The sequence below is a fragment of the Caenorhabditis remanei genome, chromosome V, assembly GCF_010183535.1.
Source record: "Caenorhabditis remanei strain PX506 chromosome V, whole genome shotgun sequence".
In the NCBI taxonomy this organism is placed as follows: Eukaryota; Metazoa; Nematoda; class Chromadorea; order Rhabditida; family Rhabditidae; genus Caenorhabditis; species Caenorhabditis remanei.
The window spans coordinates 21,455,065-21,473,634 of record NC_071332.1 but is presented as its reverse complement, the minus strand read 5'-3'; the positions used below and the strand labels follow the sequence as shown (position 1 = coordinate 21,473,634).

The window sequence follows — 18,570 nt, the reverse complement described above, 5'->3', positions numbered from 1 at the left end:
TCGAGACGCTGTGTCCAACAGGCGCCGGGCGCCCCCCTCTTTCTGGCTCTATTCAGTGGGAAATAGAAATAGTGTGTCGTGAAGAGATGCGCAGAGACACTACACATACTATTTGACCCTCCCTTCTTTTCTTCTCAGTGTCTCATTTAATTGCCACTAATTCTGCGTCTCTATGCGCGTGCGCTTGGAAAGCAAAAAGAGCCCAAGAGCCCCCGACGTCTTCTTGTTTATTCAGATGAGCCTTCATCAATATCTCCTCTTTTTGCGGTGGCTAATGAGAAAATTTCGAAAAAATAATGAAAAACAATGAAACTGGGCCTAAAATTGAGAAAAATGCGATGAAAAAAGTGCGAAAATGACCTTGAAACCTGGAAATTAGCGAGGGAACGGAAGAAAACAAAACATGAGAAATTAGAAATTCGCGGGCGGTCGGTATTGGTCAATTAATTGCAATTACCGGTGATTTTAGGAGAGAGAATTGGATTTTCTCACAGAATTGCATCATATTACCTGATTTTCGGGTGATTTTCAACTTGAAAATGTGTTTTTTTCAGCGAAAAATCAAAAAATCTCGTGGGGAAATCAGGAAAAAAACGTGGCAAAACTAATGATGACAATATTAAAGGCGCATGGAATTTCTGAGCGATGAGGGTCTCGGCACGAAAAACTTCTTACTGTAGGGAATTTTTTATATTTATGCGGCGGCTGTGTTTTTGAGTATTTTTTGTGTTCTCAAAAAGGAAAAAATTCTAGAAAATTCGAAATTTGTTCAAAAATTTACATTTTCAACAAATTTCAGCCTAAAACTGAAAAAAAACCTGCTTAATGACACAACAGTACTATTTAAAGGAACATTGAGCTCTCAGAGAAACGGGTCTCGACACGAAAATTCAGCTTCGTGGATTTTTTCTGCTGTTTTCAGCCGAATTTACCTATTTTAGGACTTTTCAGACGAAAAAAACCACAAAAAACTGCAAAAAGTCAAAAAAAAAAAGAGCAAAAATTGTAGTTCGTATCACTAAGGTGTCAATCAACAACGGAGGGAGCGCTGAGTTGTCAAGGAGATAGTGGGAAAATGTGGCGAAAATTGAAAATTTCGGGAGGGAAAAGGAGTAAAAGTGCCAATCAGGCGGGGAGAAAAGGGTGTGTGTGTGGATGACGTGGGTATTTATTTATTCAGAGGGCACGGGAAAAACAATAAAATACGTATTTTTCTTTTGAAAGTCGCGGTGCCGCGCAAAAATTTAAATAAAATGGTTTTTTTATACACAAAAAAACGGAAAAAGGGGTAAAATTCAAATAAAATCGATTTAAATATCGCCCAAATCTTCGATATAGTTTTGTCCACTCGCCGACTCGAAGCTCATATTGAAGTCGTCGGAGATCGGGCCGAGCGCTCCAACATCATCATAATCAAGCGTGTTGCGATCGGCGCGTCCATCCTTCTTCCGCTTCTGGCGAGTCTCCTTGTCGCTAATTGAGTGAATATTGGCACGCGCCATAGCCGTCTTCCACAACAGCGATTTCGCTCGGAGAATCGAGCGATCGCATGTCTCATTGACTCTTCTCAGCGTGCTCTCCTCATCCCTCTCATCAATCAATCGAATGATCCCCGCGTTCTGATCGATTCTCAATTGGACATGCCCCGCCTCCACCAATTCCAACAACGACAGCTGCAAGTCTGGCATAGTGGTAACCAAAGCCTCGCACATCGTCTCCATCTTAATCGTCGAGTACGGTCTCAAATATTGGATCACACATCTCTGACGGATTTTCGAGAAGAGCTCATCAACATTCCGGGATAAGAATGGATCCAGAAGAAGACGACTTCTAACACTTTTCATGATTTCAAAGCATTTTCCGAAACGACTCGAGCTATAAGCGTTGAGGAGCTCGATGAAAAGTGGCTCCGACTCCAGAAGCTTCCGAATCGTCGGTGTCGACGAGACCATCATCTTCAAACACTTTCGAGCCATCGTCGCCATGGAGCACAGTAGAATATAGATTCCCAAGTCAGAAGACGTGACGAACCACTTTTGTTGGAGACTCTCCACTTTAATCTGAAGAATCGTCTCAGCTACTTGATGGTATTTCTTGTGTTTCAACTTCAGAATCACTTGAGCTGCGAGACATTTCGCTAGCGCCGTTTCGATGAGTTGACGGTTCGTCAGAGAGGCGACCGCCGCGTTCGCGTCACGCTCCACCAGATATGTCGAGTTCTCACCGCGTGGTTGTTGAGCGTTCTGAAATTTGGAAATTGTGTGAATTATAGGCTTAAAATGGGCTTTTTTCAGATGAAAATGCGTTGATTGTAGGCATTTTCAGCTCAAAATTCATAGATTTTCGATCTGAAAATGGTATCTAGGCTATAAATGGGCGTGATTTCAATTTCAGTAAAATTCGAGACTATTTTGAGTTGAGTGTTCTGAAATTCGAAATTATAGAGTAAGTGGGCTGAGTTTGCAATTTTTTTTCATTTTATGCAATTTTTGCCGCAGCTTTGAGCAGTTTCTCAATGTTAAGAATGCAAAAGTGGGCGTGGCATGCGCTGATTTTAAGAAAGGGGCGGATCTTGAGATAGGCTTAAAATGGGCGTGGTTTTATCCAATTTTTCAGTTTTTCAGCTCAAAATTCATGGTTCTTCGCTCTGAAAACGGTATAAAGACTGTAAAATGTGAGAAAATCCGTCAAAACGCGTCAAAGGCACGCCAGATTGGACAAAATTTTTTCAGTGAAAATGTTCAAAACATCTAAATTTTTAATGAAAAATGTCTCAATTTTTCAAAAATTAGCTGTCTGGCGCACCTTTGACGCGTTTTGATTAGTTTTTCGAGATCTTAAAGATTCCAAGTCTCTGGCGCGCCTTTGACGTGCTTAGAGCGGAAATCAGCCTGAAAATGAGCGATTTTCACCAAATTTTCACATTTTGACACATTTCAGCCTATTTTAAGTGGATTTTGAGCGTTTTTCAGTCTGAAAACTGAAATTTTCAGCAAAAATCCCACCTTCTCCGCATCATCCGCATCCTTCAACGATCTATACGCGGTGGAGGTGATATTCTCGAGTTTCGCCCAATCGTTTGCACAAATCGAGACCTCGATCCAGTTGAGCCACATCTGGAAATATAAATTGTGTTAAAAATGGAGGAAAAAGGGTGAAAAAAGCAAAAAAAGCACAAAAATGCGATTTTGGACATTTTTTCGCTAAAAAGTGCAATTTTCGGGGGTTTTCACAGAAATTAACTCAAAAATAGGGTTTTTGAACAAAAAATCGAAAGAAATGGAGGATTTTAAGCATTTTTCAGCCAAAAACTTAAATTTTCAGCACTGCAGTTGCATTGCGTTGAAAATAGTTACAGTAAGAATGGGCAGATACAGTACTCCAATGTTATGGAATTCTAGGATCCGGCTACAGTAATCATACAGGATCGAATCCTAGGATCCCGCTACAGAATCCCATAGGATCGAATTCTAGGATCCGGGTACAGTAATCACATAGGATTGAATCCTAGGATCCGGCTACAGAATCCCATAGGATCGAATCCTCGGATCCGGCTACAGTAATCACATAGGATCGAATTCCAGGATCCAGCTATAGTACCCTATAGGATCGAATCCTAGGATCCGGCTACAGTACCCTATAGGATCGAATTCCAGGATCCGGCTACAGTATCCTATAGGATCAAAACCTAGGATCCGGCTACAGTATCCCATAGGATTGAATCCTAGGATCCGGGTACAGTAATCACATAGGATTGAATCCTAGGATCCGGCTACAGTATCCAGGATCGAATTCTACAAAACTCACATTAATAGAATGCTTCAACTGTGTACAATAGTCACGAATGCCTCTAGAATACAGTCTGAAAGCCTCTTCAACCTTTCCAGCACTAACAAAATGCTGAAAGAGGTCTTCCATAGCGCGTCTCGTCGATTCCTTGACTCCCTCATCCTTATGTCTCTTATATTCCGCCTGCAACTGATCCAACGTGATTTGCCACGCACCGCCCGTCTCCTCAATCCATTTGGCATCTCGAATTGGCAGCTGGAGATTCACACACTTTGTCTTCGATTTGTTATCTTTTGAGAGTTCTGTCTCCAGCTCATTGAAGAATGCCATGTAGTGAGTGATATCAGTTGTATGGGCTTTCAGATGGTTGATCAACACGATATAGGCGTCGGCACGAAGTGGTGGACAGTGTTTTGCGATGAATCGACCTCTGAAAGTGGGAAAAATTGGGGATTAAAGGGTCAAAAATGGTCAAAAACTGTCATTTTTCGCAAAAAACGTCGAAACGCGCCTAGAATCAGGATTTTTAACTGGCAATGGTACAAAAATCGTCAAAAGGAGCCAGAAAAACGAGATTTTCCCTCTAAAATTGGTCTTGGAGCGTTAAAAATCACTAAAAATTGCCCAGAATCAAGATTTTTAGCTGAAAATGGTCTCACAATAACGAAAATGCCAAAAACTTTTCAAAATTGGCTTTTTCAGCTGAACATGGTACCAAAATATCGAAACATGCCAGAAATTGAGATTTTTCTCAAAAATTGGTTGGAGAGCGTAAAAAATCACTCAAAATCGCCTAGTCGGCCGCGCCGCTCAAACACAAGTAAAACGCGTCAAAGGTGCGCCAGATTCGTTGAAATCTTCATATAAAAGAATCTTGGAAGCTTAAAAACGTCAAAAATGCAATCAAAGCGCGTCAAAGACGCGCCAGACAGCTCCTATGACGGATTTTTCTGGAGTTTTTCACGAAAAATAATGTTTTTTTGCAAATTTTCACTGAAAATGAGACATTTTCGAAATCTATCCATGTTCAGTCCTAGCTGGCGCGCCTTTGACGCGTTTTAAACAGATTTCATTCAAAGCGAGCAAATTTTTAACTCAAAACCGCTCGAAATCTCGCAAAAATTCGAAAAAACTCCAAATTTTCACGATTTTTTGTCAAAAACCACTCAAAAACTCGCTTTTCCCTCTACAAACCTGACAAAAAACGCGTTTCCATCATAAGAACACGCCAACGACTCCACATCCACAGCCGGCTCCTTCACCGTCAAATCGTACGTCTCATCGAAGTTCTCCTTGTCTCGTTTCTCCTCGAGACGTGTCACATGTGCTGAAAATCGATCATTTTTTGGAAAAATTGGTAAAAATCGGTCATTTTTAGCTTTAAAACAAGTAAAAACGCGTCAAAGGCGAGCCAGATTCTTTGAAATCAATAGAAAAATGTGAAAATTTGGTAAAAATCCGTCATTTTCAAGCAGATTTCCACTCTAAAACAAATTAAAACGCGTCAAAGGCGCGCCAGTTCAGTCTTATCTGGCGCGCGTTTGACGCGTTTTAGACGAAATATCGACTAATTTCTCTTGTTTTTTCTTGTTTTTTCCGAGATTTTGACAAAATTATTGAGATTTTGAAGTCATTTTTAGGCTAGTTTCCGCTCTAAAACAGGAAAAAACGCGTCAAATATGAAAATTTGTCAAAAATCAATCAATAAATGCCCACATTTAACCGCATCAAGCGGTACTGCATCGTGCTCAAAAACTGGTGGCGCTGGATCCTCGGCTCCGGCGATTTCACGTGTTACACTCGATGATTCGCCCGTCTGAAACTATTTATAGGTTAAGTAAGTGATAAAAATCGATAAAAATCCCTACCGGTGCTCCTGTATCCATTGGATCGTCGAATTCGGCGACGTTTGACATTTTTTATGCTGGAAAAAGTCAAAGTTAAGTTTTGCCTTGATTTTACCATGAAAACCAGCGATTTCAACGGTGAAAATGGGTGTTTTTTGAAATCAGAGAGTTTTTTAACCTATTGTAGCAAGAAAAATCACAAAAAAAGACAAAAAACGGCCGAGAACTCAATGGAAAACACTCAATAAATTGCTCAACGTTCGAAAAATACGTTCGCCTTGGAGCGCGTTTGCATCAATTTTTCTCTGCGTCTCCTCGTTTCCTACAGTGTCTCGCCAGGATTTAAATTATTTTTTATTTGTCATTGTTTCCCAGAGAATTTTTGTGGTTTCTAGGGTTCTCTGGGAGGATTTTTGTGGTTTTAGGTTTGAAAATCGATAATTTCACACCTTATTATGCAATTTCAAGTGAAATCATCATAAAATATGAAAAAAATTGCAGATGTCCAAGTCCGGCGAGGGATCCTCAATATTCGGAAAAATGAGTGGGTTTTTTGGGTTTTTAGAGGTTTTTATAGGTTTTTGGAGTCTCCAGAACCGTAGAAACAGGTTTAAAGGGCTCTAAAGCATTAGAAAATCCCCAAAACTCGATTTTTTCCCGCTCAAAAACTGAAAAATCGAATTTCCAGCCACCCGACCAGCGGGAAAGCGTCAAATCAAGCCAACCGCTATCCTCTACGCAACTCTTCACGAAAATCACAGTTCCGACGAAGAAGACGAGGATTTCGAGATGAAACCATCGGAAATCGGTGGAAAATCGAATACCGACGATTCCGACGAGGAGGGCTCATCAGAAGACGAAAATTCTGATGAACAGGAATCAGAAGACGAGGAAAATGAGGACGAGGAGCAAGAAGAAGCTCAGCGGACACCGTCTGTCGAAAAAGATTCAGTCGTCGTGTGCGGTGTGTGTGTCAATCAGCGGAATGTGGTCGTCGCTGGGGATTTTATGCAGTGTGATAAGTACGAGCTCGAAATAAGAATAAATATTTCAAAAAGTGTAGGAAAAACGAGAAAAAACCGTCCAAAACGCCCCAAAATGTGAAAATTTGGTAAAACTCTATCATTTCCAGACTGATTTTCGCTCAAGTGAAAACGCGTCAAAGGCGCGCCAGATTCCTTGAAATCCTCATATAGAGACTTGAAATCTTTAAAAACGTCAAAATTTCAATCGAAACGCGTCGACGGTGCGCCAGACTACTCAGGACCTCAAAAACGACGGATTTTTCTGAAATTTTTTGACAAAAAACGACGTTTTAGTATTCTTTTCACAAACAATTGAAACATTTTTATTAAAAAATTTTGATTTTTTTTTGATAATTTTCACTGAAAATTCCTAACTGGCTCGCCTTTGACGCGAATTTTTTCTGAAAACGCGTCCTTAGAAGAAGACGAATTTTTTGAAAGTTTTGACAAAAAATGACGTTTTTAGTTTTTCTCGGAAAATTCACTGAAAATTAGACATTTTCGAAATCTGGCGCGCCTTAGACGCGTTCTAGACAATGTTACGCTCTGGGGTCAGTGGAGGTCTGCTTAGACTAATTTTGGAGCGGCTTATTCATTCCTGACGCTGCTGGCGCGCCTTTGACGCGTTTTTACGCGCTTTAGGAGCTTGAAAACGACCGATTTTCACTAAATTTTCACACATTTCTATTGATTTCCAAGATTCTGGCGCGCCTTTGACACGTTTTTACTTGAGCGGAAATCAGCCTAAAAATTAACGATTTTTATCAAATTATCACACTCTGAAACGCGTCAAAGGCGCGCCAGATTTTGAAAATGTTTAATTTTCAGTGAAAATTCCAACAAAAAAAAACGATTTTTTATTGAAAAAAAGTTAAATTTCTACAATTTTCTGTAAAAAGACTAATGTTGTCACTTATCGCTGTCTGGCGCGCCTTAGACGCGTTTTTCTTAGTTTAGAGCAAAAAAGGCCCAATTTTTACCAGATTTTGTTAAATCTGGCGCGCCTTTGACGCGTTTTAGAGCAAAATATGACCGATTCCTGCCGAATTCCAGTAAATCTGGCGCGCCGTGGACGCTTTTTTCTTTGTTCAGAGCAAAAAACACTGATTTTTCCAAACTGGCGCGCCTTTAACGCGTTTTTACTAGTTTTTCAGCAAAAAATACCGATTTTTGTCAAATTTTTCAAACTTTCCATTTCCAGATGCGGCATCCACGTGAAAAGTTACTAAAAATCCCACATATCGCTGTCTGGCGCGCCTTGGGCGCGTTTTTGACGGAATGTTACAAAAAATTTCACGTTCTGGGGTGCCTTTGACGCGATTTGTACGGTTTTTTCTTGTTTTTTCCAAGATTTAGGGGAATTTATTCTGATTTTTAGAAAAAAATCAGCCTGAAAATGGCCGATTTTCACAACATTTTTACATTTTCCCATTTCCAGATGCGGAATCCACGTTCACGAGTCATGCTACGGTGGTCTCCCCGTTGCCGACCCGGAAGAGACCCGTTGGTTCTGTGAACCGTGTCAATACGGTCTCATCGAACCGCCTCACTGCGAGTTCTGTCCCTCCCGATTCGGCGCTTTCAAGCGTGCCGATATCCCGGGTCGATGGGCTCACGCGGTGTGCTCTCTCTATACTCACGGAGTGACGTGGAGTCAGGAGCACACGACGACAGGCGTTTCATGGGAGAATCTAGAAAATTCTGTGTTCGGAAGACGTGTCTGTACCGCGTGTTCTGATAAGATTGAGGCGAGATTCGGGGTGGCGTCGAGGTGTGAATCAGGAATGTGTAAAGAGTATATGCATGTGACTTGTGCTCAGAAGCTGGGGCTCTTGGTAGATGAGACGGATGAGTCAGATGACGTCATCGTCGCTGTCCCTCGCTACTTTTTCTGTAAGAAACACACGAATCAAGAGAATTTGAAGACGTTCCAACGGAGATTTGAGCAGTGGGAGAAGGCGGAGGGTCGACGGATTACGGTGCACCGCCGAAAGAAGGCGTTGAGTGGGGCGGAAGACGCGTTGAGGATTCAGATGAGGGAGACGTTGGAGGAGACGATTCGCGAGGAGGATAGGGGGAAAATGAATGGAAGTGTGGCGGGAGGGGAGAAGATTAAGCAGGTAGGGACTAAAAAGGGGAAAAAAGCTATAAAATTAAGGAAAAATCCAATTTTTTAGGTTTAAAATCACTATAAATAGATTAAAGTCGTGATTTTTGAGCGAAAAATCCATTTTTCAACATAAAAATCGCCAATTCCTAGAAAGGATCTTGATAGTAGCTCGCCACACTTCTTACAACTGCGCTCCACCGAAATACCCTTGAAAAACGCCTCTTTTTCTCTGAGTCTCTCAAATTCGCACACAATTTTTCTGGTTTCGGTAGAGCGCAGTTGTAAGAAGCGCGCCGTGCTAATAGATGAAAATCGGGGTTTTAGACCGAAAAATCGCTTAAAATCGATTAAAATCCTAGATTTTAGTGCGAAAATGCATTTTTGTGTTTAAAATCACAAAAAATTCAACTAAAATCACGATTTTTGAACAAAAAATCCAATTTTTCGGCTTGGAAATCGCCAATTTCTGATACTTAGAAGGTGCCGTGGGAAATATGTATGGAAAGAAGAGGAAATTGGCAGGAAAACACTTTTTTAAAGAATCTGGCGCGCCTTTGACGCGTTTTTACTTCTTGGTTTAGAGCGTAAAGTGATAAGAATCGGTCATTTTCACGCTGATTTCCGCTCTAAAACAGGAATTAAATACGCGTCAAAGGCGTGCCAGATTCTTTGAAATCAATAAAAATGTGAAAATTGAGTAAAATCGGTAATTTTCAGACGGATTTCCAAAAAAACTGGCGCACCTTTGGCGCGTTTTTGCTTTTCGAAGAAAAAACGAGATAAAACCGTCAAATTAGTAGATATAACGCATCAATGGTGCGCCAGACTTGGCGATTTCCAGTGATTTTTGACGCTCTCCGATCAGTTTTAGAGGAAAAACCTCATTTTTTGGCACTTTTTGACGATTTTTGACGTTCTAAGACCAATTTTAGCGGAGAAATATCTTTTTCTGGTACATTTTGACGAATTTTGACTCTCTAAGATCGATCTGGCGCGCCTTTGACGCGTTCTACGTCTACATTTTTCCAGGCTCGCCTTCTCAACTCGTCAACCGAGTTCTTCGATCGTTTCGAGACGAAAGCCGAGGATTCGGGACTGTCGAAAAAAGAGTTCCGTGATCCGTTCTACGATATTAAACTCACGAATGCATCACATGTTCCCATCGGATTCTCCAAAGAGTATATCGAGTGAGTTTGAGTCGGCTGGCGTGTCGTTGACGCGCTCTTTAACATTTTGAGATTTCCAACCGGTTTTTCGAAAGTCTGGCGTGTCGTTGACGCGTTTTTGAAAACAGCGGAATTTTTCAAGATTTTGACACATTCTGAACAAGTCTGGCGTGTCTTTGACGCGTTTTTGACCGATTTTAACTCATTTTGAGTGAATCTGGCGCACCATTGACGCGTTTTTGAGAAATGTGACATTTTGGAGATTTTGAGACATTCTGACCAGGCTGGCGTGTCTTTGACGCGTTTTTGACAGATTCCAACTCATTTTGAGTGAATCTGGCGCACCTTTGACGCGTTTTTAACCATTTTCATTGCAGTTTCATGCAAATCCGTGACTCTCAAATCATCCCAGAAGAGGAGGAAAAATTGCGAAAAGCCCGCGAACTTTTGGCTGAAACGAAAACAAGACAAGAGAAGAAATCGGCGTCGAAGCAACTATCCGATCGATTTCATTCGAATGAAGAACTCATTGAAAAGAAATTGGAATCCCTTGAGAAATTGCATTCACTGCTCGCGGAGCTCGGCGGTGACGGCGGTGTTTTGTCGCAATTTTTGTCGCGGAACAGTGTGGATTGCACCAGGAATTCGAGGAATTCTCCAGTGGTGTCCAAAAAAGAGAAAGAGCATTATACATGTGTCGTCTGCAAGAAAGCGACGGAACAACACAAACAGACACAATGTGATCAGTGTCATAAGAGTTATCATATCGGATGTCTGTCCCCACCGTTGACACGTCTTCCGAAACGAAATAATTTCGGATGGATCTGTCATGAATGTAATGAGTCGAGTGATGATGAGCCGGAGATTCCCATGGAGACGGAGGATGCGCCGAGAGCTTCGAGAAGTCGACGACCGCCAGCGAGACTTTCCGCCTTTTTGAGCCAATAATTGTTCGATTTATCGTGTTTTTTGTGTTTTTTCACCCCGATTTCCCCCTGCAAGTCCCCATTTCTGGCGTACCTTTGACGCATTTTCGATTCCCTTATATTCCTCATTTTCTCACTTTTTATGGACTTTTGATCCCATGTTCTGCCAATTTCCTGATTTTTGGTACGATTTTCCTCATTTTTTCTCTAAAATCGGTAAAAATGTCTCAAAATGTGCGAAACTCCTTTACTGGCGTGTCTTTGACGCGTTTTTGAATGAACACTCTGTTATACTATTTCCCGGAAGCCACGCCCCCTTTTTCCGCTCTTTTGAACCCGTTTTCTCTCAATTTTCTGATATTTGCCCCGATTTTCCGCTTTTTCCTCTAAAATCGGCTAAAATGTCTCAGGATATCTCACTTTCCCGATTATTTCCCCCATCTGGCGTACCTTTGACGCGTTTTCGAATTATTCGGTTTCTCTGAAGCCACGCCCCTTTTTTATCTCATTTTGTCACTTTTTACGATCTTTTGAATGCCCTCTTCTGTCAATTTCCTGATTTTCTCCCGATTTCTTGAAATTCTGGCGTACCTTTGACGCGTTTTCAAATCCTTTACTGATGTGAACCCACGCCTTCTTTTAGCTCATTTTACCCCATTTTCTATCACTTTTCCGATCATTCCCCAATCTGGCGTACCGTTGACGCGTTTTTGAGACAATAATTGTTGGATTTTTTGTGATTTTTACTCAATTTCACTCCTGAAATCTTCTTTTTTCATCTTTTTCTGTCAATTCCCTGGTTTTTGCCCCAATTTTCCGCTTTTTTTTTGGTACTTTTTCCTTTAAAATCAACTAAAATGCCTCAAAATGTGCAAAAAAAACCGTTTCTGGCGTACCTTTGACGCATTTCGAAGACCGAAAGTGAAAATTTCCGACTTAAACGCATTTTGAACCAGTCTGGCGCACCTTTGACGCGTTTTCGAATTCAAAAACTATAACACGATTCTCCTGAAGCCACGCCCCTTTTTACCTCATTTTTGTCATTTTCCCGGCCTTCCTTTTTTGTCAATTTTCTGAGTTTTCCCTATTCTGGCGTGCCTTCGACGCGTTTTTACCCCAAAACCCTCTATACCATTCGATAGTGCTGAAATTGGGGATTCTGGTATTAGCTCCAGAATCCTCAATTTTAGGCCACGCCCCTTTTTTTGCTCGTTTTGTGTCAATTTTAAACATTTTATTGTCTTAATTACGCCCGCACATCCAATTTTTACAAACAATTAAAACTCCGCCATTTTTCTATTCCTTTGATGCCACCACCACATCCATCAGCTCCACCTCCTCTTCTGATTTTTTGACGCCTTCTGAATCAGAATTCGTGACGGTGGGCGGAGCTTCCGAATGACACCCTCTGAACAGCGGTCCCGCATCGAAATCATCAATATCTTCCGGCAACTTTTTGTTTTTGGTCTCCGGTTGGAGGAGTACTAAGCCAGCCGCGATAAATGACATGATGCATATCACGATGGCTGGGGCGTCCTGGTTTATGGCCGTCTGGAATTGAAAATATGATGTCTGGCGTGCCGTTCGGCGCGTTTCCTTACCAGCCGATTCATATAAGGCGCTCCGATGGATCCCAACTCGCCGAGGAATGACACAACACCGCTGAACACGTTTCGGATGGTTGTTGGGGTGCCCTGAAGTATTAAATATTTCAAATTTCTGATTTGCCGCAATTACGCTCTATTGCTCACCTCAGAATACAGTAACGGCTGTGACGCCCATACTATAGAATTGGTGGATTTCGCAAGTAGAGGGAAGATCATCTTCCAATTGCCATGCATCGGTATCCAGACCGTACAAATCATAAAAACGGCGGTTAGGACCAACGAGCCGAAGGAGACGGTCTTACGGTCGAAAATGATGAGAAGGATGACGGATAGGAAACCGGCGGGAAGCTCGACGAGACCTGATAGGAAGTAGCCGGTGATCTCGTCTTCGGAAAGCTCGGTGGAGTAGAGGGAGAGTGCCCAGTAGGTACCGCTCATGACGATTCTGGAATAGGCACCATTGGATAGTGGGAGTCGCGGGCTACATTTTTGTAGTTAACCGTTTTTTGATAGCTCCGCCCACTTTTGAGATATAACGCTTTGAACGCTGGCGACTTGTGGGGGCAAGCGATCAGATCCGAGAACTTTGAGATCCAGTCTCAATTTCCCGTGTAATCCCAAACCCCACAATTTCAAAAATTGTCACATATACTAATCCGGTTTCGGGCTACATTTTTGTAGTTGACCGTTTTTTGGTAGCTCCGCCCACTTTTGAGATACGCGTCTTTAAAGATGGGCGGCTTAGAAGAAGGAGAGACGAAGATGGCGTTGACAGGCCCTAGTTTCTCTGCGCTCTCTTCAGTTAGAAACCTGAATTTAAGTTTGTTGAAAAGAGGAAGTTTGGACGGTTCTAAGGAATATAAAATTGATATGGTTTCAGTGAGAATTCTAAAATTTTCAGACTTGGAAAAAAAGGTTGTTTGATATTTTCGAAAAAAAGGTCAAATTTTGAGATTCCGTCACGACTTTCACTGTTACCTCACTATTTCAAGACTTGGCATGTACCCTAACCAGGGTTCGGGCTACATTTTTGCAGTTTACAACTTTTCGGTAGCTCCGCCCACTTTTGAGATACGCGTCTTTAAAGATGGGCGGCTTAGAAGGAGGAGAGGTGAAGAGGGCGTAGAGAAGCTCTCGTTTCTCCGCGCTATCATTAGTTAGAAAACAGAAATCAAGTTTGTTGAAAAGAGGAAGTTTGGACGGTTCTAAGGAATATAAAATTGATATGGTTTCAGTGAGAATTCTGAAAATTTCAGACTTTTCAAAAAATGAAAAAAAATTATTTCTAGAATTTTGAAAAAAAAAGGTCAAATTTTGAGGTTCCGTCACGACTTCCACTGTTACCCTACTATTTCAAGACTTGGCACATACACTAATCAGGGTTCGGGCTACATTTTTCTAGTTGACAATTTTTCGGTAGCTCCGCCCACTTTTAAGATATGAGCCTTTTTTCTAGACCGCTATCAGCCTCCCATTACAAGTAGACTGAGACAGGCATTTGAGATCCCGTCACGACTTCTGTTGCTAATCAATTATTTTGAGATTTGGTATGTATACTAATCAGGTTTTGGGCTATATTTTTCTAGTTGATCATTTTTTGGTAGCTCCGCCCATTTTTGAGATACACCTAATCAAAGTCAACCGACTCTAACAACCCCATGTGAGAAAGTGAAATCGGTATATCTCCGTTAGATTTAACTCTTCCAACTCAGAAATTTGTGGGTGAACTCACAATATATAAGAGTTGATTAGGACATGCACAAAAATCCTGGGAATAAACAAATCCCTGAATGTCCTTGTCTTTTCGCTAGTCTGCTGGTTTGCGGATCGACAATCGATAAGGCTGATCGTCTGCTTGTTGAATGTCACCGATTCGTTGATATATCTGGAATTTAGGGATTCTTGGATTCACAATGCCTCGAGGAATTGACTCACTTCTCAATCTTCCGATTATTCTGTTTCGTCAGTAACCAATGCAACGATTCCGGTGTGAACCAGTAAAACGGGATGGTCAGCAACCCCGGCACCGTCGCCATCAAATATAACATCCGCCAATTCTTGAAGAACATATAGAACACCCCAGCCAGCATGTAGCCCCCAACCCAGGAGATAGTGGTGAGCACCGGGATGAATGATCGGAACTCTACGGATACCGATTCCATGCAGAGCACGAATCCGGTCATGGAGAAACTGGTCGTGGTGACACCGGAGATGAAGCGGAAGAGCAAGAAGATCCAATAATTGGGGGCAATTACGCATATCAAATTAGCAATTACACTGATATACAAGGGGATCAAAAACAAGGGTCTTCGACCCAACAAATCCGATAGCTGACTGATAAACGGTGACACAACCATCCCGCCGACCAGGAATATCGATGTGGCGTGCTCCGCCATACCCTGGTGCTCACACACCAAATCGAAGTCACTGGTTATTGTAGACTTCTTGTCGAGCTCGTAGGCATAACTAGAAGAAGAAATTTGCTATCATAGAGAAGATCGTCGCTTACCTCGCCCCTGGCACTGCTAAACACTCTATTGTAGAGTTGTACTGCATATCCTTGACATGACAACTGTCACCGACGAGTGGGGAGAAGTACTGAAAGTTTGAGATACTGTGGGTTTTGTAGAGTAAGAAAAGGGCTATATTTTTGTAGTTGACGGTTTTTTGATAGCTCCGCCTACTTTTGAGATATAACGCTTTGAACGCAGTAGTGGGGGAGTTCCTTGGCTAGAGAGGAGGAGCTTCTCTGCGCTCTCTTCAGCTAGAAACTTGAAATTTAGTTTTTTGAAAAGAGGAAGTCCAGACGGTTCTAAAGAATATAAAATTGGTATGGTTTCAATAACAAATTCTGAAAATTTCAAACTTGGCAAGAAAAAGGCAAAAAAATCCTCACATGGGGTTGTTAAAGCCGGCCATCTTCAAAGCCGCATATCTCAAAAGTGGGCGGAGCTATCAAAAAGTGGTCAACTACAAAAATGTAGCACAAGACCTGTGCTAAACACTTACCGCACTATCCGGTGTCTCCCTATCCGGTAGATCACACAAAAAAGTCATGGATTTCGTGATGAATGGCATGATCATCATGTTCAACGCGAACAACATGTGAACTGACGTGGTGATGACGTAGGCGAGCATCTGAATGTGTTTAAATTTGATTATTTAAATTAAATTTGATTAATTACATTAAAAAATCGATAAAAAGAGATTTGACCTACCTGATACCTTCCATATTTACCAAACGCTGAGAGCACCTTGTCGGCGTCCAAATGGAGGTAGTTGATGGTGGCGGATATTGAGTTGGCACGTACCGGGGGAGGTGATGGTGACTCGTCGTTTGTCATTCTGAATTTGGGGAAAAATTGAGAAAAATTTTGGAAAAAAATCGGTTGAAATTGAAGGAAACTACTTCAGAACTAAAGAGTTTGAGTTTGAGAGCCCATTACAGTACCACTGACTGTCACAATGATTCCAAAAGTATATTCACTGTGTAGATCACGTTTAGGGCTACATTTTTGTAGTTGACAAGTTTTTTCTAGCTCCGCCCACTTTTGAGATACGAGGCTTTAAAGATGCTAGGAGGGTGAGAGAGAGAAAGTAGAGAAGCGAGAGTGTCTCGTTTCTCTACGTCTCTTTCTTGCAGAGATATCAAAAAGTGGTCAACTACAAAGTTATAGAGAATTTTATGCTGATCATTTTTGTAGCTGACAAATTTTTTCTAGCTCCGCCCACTTTGGAGATAAACCTCCTGGAAGCTGAACAACCCCCCCCCCCCCCCCATATAAGGAGGTAAGAGGGCGCGGCGACCCAAAACGCGTCAGATTTTGTGGTACACTAAAAACGGAGGAGGGAGCAGAAGTGTATACTTTATTTCTAAAAACATACAAAAAATACAAAAAAAACCTAAAATTACCGAAATTGGGCCACTTCTCTAGTAAGCTTGTCTCTTATGACCTATAAACGCGTCAACGGCGCGCCAGTTAGATATTTTAAATATTTTTTAGAATCGTTATGGCGGAGAGTAATTAAGTAATTAAAAATTCTCAAAAAACTATGGAAACCGTCATGAACGGCAATCTTATCTAGCTGACTTACATAAGCTAGTTATCTGGTGAAAACGCGTCAACGGCACGCCAGACGCTCTGTCATAGAACCTATCTAACCTATTCCAGTAGTTTCTAGAAAAAATTCAATAAAAAACAAAAAATCTGTCAAAATGAAAAAAAGTAGAAATTTGACAGACACTTCCTCCTCTCACAATTTTAAGTCGATATGATATATATGGAGAGAGTTTCAGAAATCGATGAGTTACAGACAACTAGACGATCTTTCTTTCCAATTGATAAGACAGACTTTACATATACAAGTGAGAGGAGCCCTGGCTATTTCTCCCTGATAAGACGTCAGTGAGACGATAAGGGAGGCGAATTTTGGTGAGAAGAGCGGTGCGGTTTAGGATGGTGCCAGGTAGTGGACGGGGTAGTAGGGTTGGAAGAAAAGGTGTTCGGGGGACTATGTCAGATATTGCCAGATAAATAATGTCAGAATGCCAAAAACTGAAAAATCTTGGTTAAAAGAGAGTAGAGCCTAGAGCCTGGAGCCTGGAACAAAGAGTCTGAACAAAGAACGCGGCCATTAGTGGAAATGGCTAGGAAGCATAGGAAACGTTTCTAAGCGGTCGGGAGAACAGATTTTCTAAATGAAAATCAAATGAACGAAAAGTAGAAGTTACAAGGATTCAGAATCTGTATTCAGATTCCTAATGCGTCAAAAACTGGCAGAGTTACGAGAGAACGGAGGTTGGTTGTAGCGGGATGATTGGAAGTTAGGAGGAATATCATGATGGCAGCGGCTTTAATTTGAATTGAGTTAAACGAAAAGGCTCTATTACAGTTTAGATGTCCTTTGAAAACTTGAACGTCCCAAAAAACACTTAGACGTCCCTTGAAACACTTAGACGTCCTTTGAAACATTTAAACATCCTTTCGGATCCCAAATATGTTCAAAAATGTTTAAACGTCCCAAAAAACATTTAAACGTCCCAAAAAATGTTTAGACGTCCCATTAAACATTAAAACGTCCCTTGAAGTCTGAAAATTTGGTTTTAAATAATTAGACGTCCCAAAAAACATTTAAACGTCCCAAAAAATGTTTAGTTGTCCCTTCAACACTAAAAGCCACTGAAAATGTTCAAGGGATGTCTAAACATTTTTTAGGACGTTTAAACGTTTTTTGGGACGTCTAAACTTTTGAAAGGACGTTTTAAAAAAATTAGAGTTTGAAAGGACGTTTAAGTGTTTCAAGGGACGTCTAAGTGTTTTAAGGGACGTTTTAGTTTTTAAAGGACATCTAAACTGTAATAGAGCCAACGAAAATTATACCGTTGGAAAGCTAAAAACATGAGGATTCAGAATCTGTATTCTGATTTTTTGTAAGTCAAAAACTGGCAGAGTTATGACACAACCAGTAAAGGGTGGCTTTGAAATTAGGAAGTGTGAAAAGGTACAATGGGGACGTCGGAAGTGATTTGAAATTTAGATGTGAAAAATGAAGAATATATCATTAGAAAGTAGAGTTTGTGAGGATTCTGAATTAGTTTTCAAAATTAGATTCTGACGAAAACTTGTTGAGATATGAGGGTTTGAACTTGAGGTACCTTTGGCTTACGATAGTGGAGTCGAAACAGATGCGGTTTTCGACGAAATGAGCTGGAATACAAATGCTCTATATTGACAAATATTATATGAAAAGAAAGCTGAATTTGTGAGGATTCTAAACCTGTATTCAGATTTTTAGTGTGTTAAAAACTGGCAGAGTTATAAGAAAATTAAGGGCACGGAGTTGCGATTAGTGGTTAGAAAGCGTATCAGGGACAAAGCGATTTTAATATGTCAAATGAAAAAATATACCATTGAAAAGCTGAAATTGTGAGGATTCAGAATCTGTATTCTGATTTTTTGTAAGTCAAAAACTGGCAGAGTTATGAGGGAAGAAAGAACGTGACAGTCAGCAGCTTCAATTTAAATCGAGTTAAACGAAAAAATATACCATTGGAAAGCTCAAGACTTGAAGATTCTGAATTAGTTCTCAAATTTTGATT

General features: G+C 41.1%; 3 protein-coding genes across 3 annotated transcripts; 1 reads left to right on the top strand and 2 right to left on the bottom strand.

The window, feature by feature from the left end:
* Positions 1-1,310: 1,310 nt before the first annotated feature.
* On the bottom strand, positions 1,311-5,705 carry GCK72_021833 (uncharacterized protein; the record flags this gene model as incomplete). Its single annotated transcript, XM_053734523.1, has 6 exons — positions 1,311-2,243; positions 3,006-3,116; positions 3,808-4,219; positions 4,984-5,116; positions 5,506-5,605; positions 5,658-5,705. The coding sequence occupies 6 exons, from the start codon at positions 5,703-5,705 to the stop codon at positions 1,311-1,313; spliced, it is 1,737 nt and encodes a 578-aa protein (XP_053583436.1).
* Positions 5,706-6,137: 432 nt separating this feature from the next.
* On the top strand, positions 6,138-10,885 carry GCK72_021832 (uncharacterized protein; the record flags this gene model as incomplete). Its single annotated transcript, XM_053734522.1, has 5 exons — positions 6,138-6,180; positions 6,325-6,658; positions 8,100-8,781; positions 9,801-9,958; positions 10,315-10,885. 5 exons carry the CDS (start codon positions 6,138-6,140, stop codon positions 10,883-10,885), a joined length of 1,788 nt encoding a protein of 595 aa, XP_053583435.1.
* Positions 10,886-12,159: 1,274 nt separating this feature from the next.
* On the bottom strand, positions 12,160-15,814 carry GCK72_021831 (uncharacterized protein; the record flags this gene model as incomplete). Its single annotated transcript, XM_053734521.1, has 8 exons — positions 12,160-12,414; positions 12,465-12,557; positions 12,615-12,915; positions 14,203-14,355; positions 14,406-14,936; positions 14,980-15,068; positions 15,480-15,608; positions 15,689-15,814. The coding sequence occupies 8 exons, from the start codon at positions 15,812-15,814 to the stop codon at positions 12,160-12,162; spliced, it is 1,677 nt and encodes a 558-aa protein (XP_053583434.1).
* Between the last annotated feature and the right edge of the window lie 2,756 nt (positions 15,815-18,570).